This window comes from Miscanthus floridulus, unplaced genomic scaffold (genome assembly GCF_019320115.1).
Source record: "Miscanthus floridulus cultivar M001 unplaced genomic scaffold, ASM1932011v1 os_1010_1_2, whole genome shotgun sequence".
In the NCBI taxonomy this organism is placed as follows: domain Eukaryota; kingdom Viridiplantae; phylum Streptophyta; class Magnoliopsida; order Poales; family Poaceae; genus Miscanthus; species Miscanthus floridulus.
In genome coordinates, this window is record NW_027097465.1 from 20,869 (window position 1) to 29,651 (window position 8,783).

General features: G+C 52.7%; 1 protein-coding gene across 1 annotated transcript; it reads right to left on the reverse strand.

The window, feature by feature from the left end:
- Positions 1-3,088: 3,088 nt before the first annotated feature.
- On the reverse strand, positions 3,089-7,775 carry LOC136533610 (alpha,alpha-trehalose-phosphate synthase [UDP-forming] 6-like). Its single transcript, XM_066526161.1, has 3 exons — positions 4,704-7,775; positions 4,296-4,569; positions 3,089-4,191 (listed from the first exon to the last, which is right to left on the reverse strand). Exons 1-3 carry the CDS (start codon positions 6,734-6,736, stop codon positions 3,826-3,828), a joined length of 2,673 nt encoding a protein of 890 aa, XP_066382258.1. The 5' UTR covers positions 6,737-7,775; the 3' UTR covers positions 3,089-3,825.
- Positions 7,776-8,783: the final 1,008 nt, after the last annotated feature.

The following is an 8,783-nucleotide window of genomic DNA, read 5'->3' on the forward strand; positions in this document are numbered from 1 at the left end:
TTCGAAACACCGACACATAGCAACCTTGTGAGCTTAGCCAAAGCCCTCCCACTCATCTCCATCATTGATTCATCATCTTTATGAGATTGTGAGAGAATCTAAGTGCATTGCTTGAGTGATTGCATCTACATGCACTTGGTATTCGTGTTTTGCTGCGGGATTCGCTTGTTACTCTTGGTGGTTGTCGCCACCTAGACGGCTTGAAGCAACGAGGATCGTTGAAGCAACGAGGTTGTAGTAATGCATTACACATAAGAAACGGGGCACCCTGTTGTACGCTTCCTCCCAACTACCCCAACGAATCGTCAGGGCAATTTGCTTAGCACGCAAAACCTTTTCGTACTTCGCATCATACTTAACGAATCCATATATGGACAGTTGTAACAAAGACACCAAAATATCATTATTGTCATCAACGAGCCCCAATATACAACGGGCAAGGTAACGTGTAGTGAGCTGCTGATGATTTTCCTTCTCTCTATTTGTTAGGCAAGTGTGGGGTTCAACCACTTTACTTATCCTCCACTTGCCATCACTCTGTCTCTTTCGTGCATTTAACCTCCACATACAACCGTTTTTGCATATCATGTGATACCTCAACTCCTGGTCCGAATGAGTGACATTGTACGGCCTATGGTGATACACAACATAGTCCTAAAGGAAGAGCTTCATCTCTAACATTGTATTGAATATCATCCTCTTACTAAGGATTTCTTTCTCATGGTCATACAATGATTTCCTACACATCTAGAGATCGGTGTCACAAACTGCCATATCTGTCATGCTGACATCCCTATAGTTCGGAATGCCCCTGAAAGGTACGTTTATCGATCTTAGTTGCTCAAGCTCAGTCGCTATGTAAGGTGGTGGTGGAACATACTGTTGCGCTTCGCTAATTCTCTGCCCCATGAATCATAGGAGGTATCATCTGCTGGCAAATCTGTGACTAGTCTATCCTGAGCCTGGATAGCATGCAAACCTTAGTTGGTACTAGTAATGGCATACCATGAATAGGTACTAGCATGGCATCAACCGGTGTGGGCATAGCATGTCTACCTCCCTAGTCATCATCTGAATCGTTCGAATCACTGCTAACTACATCACTGATCCTATCCTCCTCTTTCAGTTCAAACTCGTTCACATCGAAGTCATTGCTTATACAACCTACTTGACTTGAATAAAACTGCTCATGCGTCAACTGACCGTCTAAATCCATGTTACCCTGAGTTGCTTCCCCCTTCGACCCCCAATTCTTGCCCATTGCCTCCAACACCGTCAATGGACAGCCTGTCTAGGACACCCTATATCCTGTATCCATTCTCCATTATCACCTCAGTCATGGGCACATTAGAACCTTGGAGCACCCTATTGTAGCGGGACCAGTGAGCAGGGTCACCCAAGGGCATCAGGATATAGTGTGCCCTAGTCTTCCCAATATCAAACCTCCCCTTTAGTATGAAATCATCGCTAAACTTTACATTCAAACAGACACAAAGGTCTTTAAAACTAGGAGGTTCATCAAACCATTCCAATTCTTCTTCCATATCCTCAAATATACCATCTTCTCTCATAACACTTCCTCCATAAAAAACTCTAACACAACAATCCATCTACAAAAGCATTTCAAGAAACTTCATCAAGTCGTCGAAATCGTCATACGTACTGTCCATAGTAATATTAATCAGTCTGTTCGCTGGTTGGTTTCTGGGCTGATAAGGTCGGTTGGTGCTGATTTGTTATGAGAGAAAAATACTGTACCATGGCTGAAACCAACAAATAAACCGACTGAATACCTATTCTAACTATAACTATACTAACTAATATAATATTAACACCTATACAAGACTAACTACAACAACTAATTATACTAAATACAATAACTAACTAGACTCACTAACTGTACTAACTAAACTAACTAACTTTACTAACTATACTAACTTACTATACTGCCTATACTAACTAAACTAACTATACTAACTATACTTTACTAACTTTACTTATTGTACTAACTTACTGTACTAACTATACTAACTAATCATTCAAACTAATTTTGCATCTTAACCCTAAGTAACAACAATTTTGATTCAATCAATAAATACACAAGGGGAGTACCTCGTGGCAGCAGCGTGCTCTCGTCCTCGCGGCGGCGGTGCTCGTCCTCGCGGCGACGGCTCTCGTCCTACCGGGAGCAGCGTGCTCTAGTCCTCGCGGCGGCGACGCTCGTCCTCACGGCAGCAGCGTGCACTCGTTCTCTTGGGGGTGATGCGCTAGACCGGACCGGGAGGCGGGTGCCGCTGGGGGGGGAGGCGTAGGCGCTAGCCTCGGCGGTGGCGGCGGGTGGATGCGAGATAGATGGAGGGGCGCTCGATAGTGGGGAGCAGTGTACAGCGGCAGCGCGGCAGTGAGGGCGGTGGCGGGTGGCGAGCGTGGTGCGGCGGTGAGGGCGGCGGCAGCGTGCGTGGCGCGACAACAAGGGCGGTGGCGGGAGCGACGGCGGGCCGTGGGCGGCAGGCGTGCCTTTACTGGGGCCGAGTGAGAGAGATAGAGAAAGGGAAGAGAGAGTCGCGTCGCGGGCCTTTACTGGGGCCTATCGTGCCGTGCGCGATGGCGCATCGGTGGCACGCCGTGATCTGTGTCGTGGCAGGCCCGTCGCACCGTGATCTATGACGTGGCAGAGCTAGGCCACGTCACCGATCGCTGCCACGGTGGCAGCCTAGCCGCACCGCCATGCATGGCACGGTAGAGTGGTTTGACCATGCTATGTCAGTTGGCGCGTCCAAAAATGTTAATTAAAAAAAACAGTATCAATTTTAAAAATAATTTAAATAGTGTTAAAAAACAAACAGCGTGGGAGCTTTATAGTCGTAGCGATGGGACGACGAGACAAGACGCCACCGCCAGCGCGATGCCGGACCAAGCCTCTTGTAGTCGGCAAAACTAGCGTCTCGAACCGCAAAGGCACTAGCTCGCACTGGAAAAAAAAAAGATCACGCAGTTGTGGCCTGCACAGGCACGACACGATTACTGCCGTGTCGAGCTCCGGCTCAACGCAACCCAGGCGTGTGTTCAGTACAGGACGACTTGACCAAACGAATCAGTAGACAACCACAACAACAGAGAACAGACCATATTCAGCTACGAGGTGACTTGCAGTTACACCCTACTCTACTCCAGCCTAGTATCTATCGCCTTCCAGAGCACACAGGTGTCCGGATCAGGACGGCAACCGGCCACCCAAGGCCAAGACGAAACGCGCTGGTAATCCACCGAGACCACCCATCGGCGATCGAGGGCAAGAATCTCTTGTATCCTCGTTGCTAAACACGGATGATTAGACCGGCAGAAGGACCTTTGCCCCGATAGGCAACAGGATAAGGCGGCGACTGTGCTGCTGCTGTTGGCTGTTGCTGTGCGGCGGGTCAGCAAGTGCAGCCACCACCACCACCGTCCACCATTTGTTGTTGCTCGCCATCATTTGCTGCAGCGAGGAGGGATACGAGGGTGGCGACCGGAATTATTGACGCCTCCACCACCCGACCCGTCCGACCCACAGACAAAAGGAAGGAATGCAACGCGGCCCGCAACGACCTCTGGAGCTTCAGTCCAGAGCGACAGTAATCTGGCGACATATCGACGTGACCGGCGACCTCGGCGAGTGGCTTATGTTTATGTACACGCCAGCCGAACACAGGGGCCGTGGCCACGACGAGGACGAGGCAGGCAGCATGAACAAGGACCAGAACATTCCTAGAGCATTTTGTACACCTGGGAACAGCGAGCCACGGTCTTCCCTTCCTCCAACAAAAGGTTTCATGCTGCCTAGAGCTAACTGTAGGGCGCCGATCCAGTGCCGCGGTTCACCTCGGTAATGGTGGCCGCCGCTGTTGCGGCGGCGAGTGGTGGGGCGTGCGTCTTGTCGTCGTCGGAGACGTTGGCGAGACCCTGGACGAGGCGCACGATGTCCGCGGGGTCGTCCAGGTAGTACTTGGCCTTGCTGGGCTTGCGCCCCACCGTGCACGCGAACACCTCCGCCTCTGGCTGCAGGGACATGCCCCTCGCCGCCGTCATGATCACCTCGAACATGTCCTCGTCGGACCGGTCGTCGCCCACGCACAGGACAAAGTCCAGCAGGTCGCCCCGCTCCTGCATCGTCGAAAGGATCCGCTTCGCCACCAGGCCCTTGCTTACGCCCTGCAGATGGGAGGTCACGATTTGGCATTTTCGTTAGCATGATACTGTTGCTAACTGAATTAACAGTAACCGTTACTGTTGTGAGCAGCAGCAAGCAGGCTTACCTGTGGCTTCACCTCAACAAGGTTGGGTCCAGCTTTCACTGAAACCGGCTCGTTTGAAAGCACACTCTCAAGATGCTCATGGAGCTCCTTGGCCTGGCACGATCCGAAATCTGGATCAGCGTCCTCGTAGCACCAAACGATAGCAGTCTCCTTGTTCTCAATTGTCGACCCGTCTGTAGTCTCAGTATACGTCTTCATCACAGGTTCTGCGATTTGCTTCCAGCTGCAGTCTATCACAGGAACGCATGTCTCCCATTCTGCATCTCTTCTCAGCCTACAACCATTGACAGCATTAGTGATTAGTGTGCTCCAGTAGTAGAAGGTCAATGGGCATTGCAATTTGCAAGATTAATTTATTATGAGGACGAACTGCATGGAAACCGCAGGAAGTAATAATACTTAAATTACCTGAGGAAGTAGCCATGTTCAGCTGCTAGTCCAAGGCTCTCACATGGTAAGAACCACTCGTTTAAAGTCATCCGGCTCTTTGCACTCACAAGGAAGACCGTGTTGTTCTTGTCACGGCAAAGGCTGTTCAACACGTCTATCGTCCTTGAGGTAGGACTCTTACCGAACGAAGTCTGAGGCATCAGCGTCCCATCATAGTCCAAGAGAATGACGCGCTTTGTGGTCCTCCGGTAGGCCGAGACCAAGTGCTCAACTGCAAGCTTCTTGAAGTTTGGATCGAGGGCTACAACCCTGAACTTTAGCCCGAATCCTATGCCCCAACAACGCCTCCTGTTATGGTCGAGGCAAATCCGCTCAAGATCTTGCAAGCAGCTGTTCGCCCAGTACCCAACATCATGTGTGCTCACATATCTGTGATGCTTCTCATGTCTCAACACCTTCTCCCCTGCGGGCATCTCCAATGCATAGTCCATTGCGTCAGCCACTGAATCAATGTTCCAAGGGTTCACACGGATAGCGCCGCTCAGGGAGGGCGAGCAGCCGATGAACTCTGACACAACAAGCATGCTCTTCTTCCTTGAAGCCGGACCAAGACCCAGGATACTATCTATCTTCTCATTCCCTTGTCGAGCAATTATGTACTCATATGGGATCAGATTCATGCCATCCCTCACTGCAGTAACCAAACAGCACTCCGCGACAACATAATAAGCCATCCTCTCATAGAACTGCAGAGGCTTATCAATCAGTATCACTGGCTGGTAATCTGGCTGCCCGAATGCATCGTTGATGCGCTTCACCATCGCATCACTCTCTTCCTGTACCTCCTTCACATCCTTTCCCCGCCCCCTTGCTGGATTGGCAATCTGAACAAGCACCACCCTTCCCCGCCATTCCGGATGCTGCATCAGGAGCTGCTCAAATGCCAAAAGCTTCAAGCTAATTCCTTTGAAGATATCCATATCATCAACACCAAGCAACAGCAGCCGGTTCTGATGATGGAACTGTTTCAGAAGCTCACCAACCTTGACCCCAAGCTCCGGGAGGTTGAGGACTGACTGTAACTGCTCCAAGTGAACTCCCACAGGCAAGATCTTGATAGTTACTGTCCGACCGTAGTACTCCAGAGCAATGTAGCCCCTCTGCGACTCGTACTTCAACCCGAGCATCCTGCTGCAGCATGACAAGAAGTGTCTGGCATAATCAAAAGTGTGGAACCCAATCAGATCGGCATTCAGCAGCGACCGGAGCAGCTCCTCACGCACAGGTAGGGTCTTGTAGATCTCCGACGACGGGAACGGGCTATGAAGGAAGAACCCAAGCTTGACCCGGTTGAAGCGCTTGCGCAGGAACGTCGGGAGCACCATGAGATGGTAATCGTGCACCCAGACGAAGTCTTCGTCGGGGCTGATCACCTCCAGGATCTTGTCGGCGAAGATCTTGTTGACCGACACGTAGGCCTGCCACAGGAGTCGGTCGAAGCGGCCACCGAGCTCCGGCGACAGTGGCAGCATGTAATGGAACAGTGGCCAGAGCTGCTGCTTGCAGAAGCCGTGGTAGAAGCGGGAGCGGAGGTCGGCAGGCAGGAAGGTGGGCACGCAGCCGAAGCCCTCGAGAAGCTCGTGCGCGACCTCGTCGTGCTCGGCGGGGGGCACGTCGTGGCGGAGGCCGCCGACGTAGACGAACTCCATGTCCGCGCGGCCGTGGTGCGCGCGGAGGCTGTCCTTGACCTGCAGCAGGAGGCTATCCTGGTCCCACGCGAAGTCCCAGCCGCCGCCAGCGCGGCGGGAGGCGCGCACGGGGAGCTGGTTGGCGACGATGATGACGCGCTCCAGAGGCGCGTGCTCGGAGTGGTCGGAGGCCGCGGAGGCGGCGTCCGCGTCGGCGTCGTCGTCGGAGACGTCGAGGTCCGGCACAATGCCGGACGCCGTCACCACGCGCGGTATCAGGCGGCGCCCCAGCGGCGGCAGCGGGTCGCCGCTGCTGCCGCCGGAGGCGAGCTCCAGGAGGTTGGAGTAGGATCTCGACACCATCCCCGCACACCGAATCAGAGCAAGCTGATGATGAACCTCCCAACCAAGATTCGATCTTCACCACTCGCCTCGCCTCGCACACAAATCGCCACCGGAACCTGGACAATCTGTGATCCGGCCGGCGAACAGTTTGGAGGTCCGAGGAGAAAGCTTGAGCAAGAATGGCCGGCAGGGAAGGAAAAGGATCTATCCACCAGTCTCCGGCGGAGAAGAGAAGAGATAAATCTCGGCAAGGAATGGAATCGGCGGAGCAAGTAATAATCAGGAACCGAACTGAAAAGGCGGCCCTCCCTTTCCGAAAGAAAAACCCAAGAGCTTTCGGCCAAAATCAATCCAGACGACCGAGGAGGAGCAAGCGTCTCAGGTGCTCCAGCTGGGACGGCCACTACTCCCTCCCTCCCTCCCTCGACAGACAGGCAGGGGACAAGAGAATCCCGCGTGCTCGCCGACGACGACCAGTTCCTGGACCAGCATTTGCCCTCCACCTTGCTCTCTCCCAAACACACGCCAGCACCAGCTAATAAGTAGGAATGGCTGGAGAAAAGGATCTGACGGAGCAAGGAAAGCAAATCCCTTCCCAGGGAGGAGGATTCGAGCGAGAGGCGTGGGTAGCGCCACTCGCTGGTTGGGATCGGGAGGCGGAACGGAGCGAAGCGATTCTTGGCCTCGGGTCGCGTGCGGGGTGGAGTGGTGGCTCTTGAGGGATCGCAAGAGCTGCTGCAGGGCAGCAGGGGACGCCGATCCGTTGTTTAAGTAGGAGCAGCAGGAGCAGGCGCGAGTTGGGATAAGCTTTAGCAAGCTGCGGTTTTTTAAGCAGAGACGCCGAGCTGGGCAGCAGAGGCCAGAGGGGCTCGCGATGGATGGGGGAGGGAGGCCAGAGGGAACAACCCTGTGTTTTTCTTGTTTGTCGCTCAGGTGACCCGACTTGCTGTCTGCCCACCCACCTGCCTGATCCTGATCTGATCACAGAGGGTCACGATTATGGTATGCTGCGTCGAATTTGTAGCACCGTGTGAGATCGGAACGTTATCCTGTCCTGTTTGTTGGTTTTAGATTAGATAGCGAGCACACGTTTTGGTTGCTCAAATTGTGTGTTGAGAGTGGAATTCCGGGTGGGATTTATTCCTCCTCTGTATATCTACCAACAATAAGCTGGACGTAAGGAAGAAGCGTTCCTTGCGAAACATGGGCCCTGTTTGATTTCCGCTTCTCCCAGACACGCTTGATTATAATCTAAGCGAAGATTTTCTCGCTTCGCTTTTTGCTTCTCGTAGTTCAAATCTCTGAAGCAGGCTTACCACATAAGTGAGAATCGGTGGAAATAAGCAAAGCGTTTGGCGGGATTTTCGTTTATTTCCACCGATAAGCCGCTTATAAGCGGAAACAAACAGGGCCCTGGACTCTTATCTGTCCCCCGGCCGCTCCGTTTCGGATTTTCCTTTCATTCCTGGCTGTACAAACAATATTTTGACTTCTCTTGTTTGCGAGGAAGAAAAGACTGGATAGATAATCAGCATATTCGTTTGTTGGTTTTAGTTAGGACTTATTACAATATTTTTTTTTCACAACGAAGTCATCACCGGTCAGACTTATCATTCCACAAACCGACCAGCCGGACAGGGTGAATGACGTGGGTGCTTGCGTTGTTTGCTCTCCTGCCTGCAACTCCTAAGCTCGTTCGTCGATCCCATCTGGACTAGTAGACAAGGAATCACCCCTAAACAAATCCCTGTGCCTGCAGCAGGCTGCAGCCGCAGTATTTGTAGTATTTCATAGATAGTCCTCGATCAGCATGTGATTAACAGGAGCCTGAGGGACCACCTTGGAAAGTTTGGTTGCTCACACCTCACGCAGAAGAAGAGACGAGACAGTGCAGTACAGAGGGGGCTAGCTGGAAGCGTGAGTTCCCACGATCTTATCTGCCAAGGCCGAGAGGGACCACGCTGCGCCGAGCCCCATCCACTTCCGGAGCCTCTCCAGCCGTCCGATCCCATCGGCCGGCCAGGGGAAAGCGCGTGGGGTAAACATCCGTATGCGTCGGGTGTGT

What these genes read in the sequence shown, in the direction of transcription:
- LOC136533610 (XM_066526161.1), bottom strand. Translation starts at nt 6,736, where the DNA reads ATGGTGTCGAGATCCTACTCCAACCTCCTGGAGCTCGCCTCCGGCGGC. An exon ending in GAACATGGCTACTTCCTCAG is followed by an intron (nt 4,570 to 4,703) that starts GTAATTTAAGTA and finishes CAATGGTTGTAG; the next exon opens with GCTGAGAAGAGATGCAGAAT. An exon ending in TTGTTGAGGTGAAGCCACAG is followed by an intron (nt 4,192 to 4,295) that starts GTAAGCCTGCTT and finishes TCCCATCTGCAG; the next exon opens with GGCGTAAGCAAGGGCCTGGT.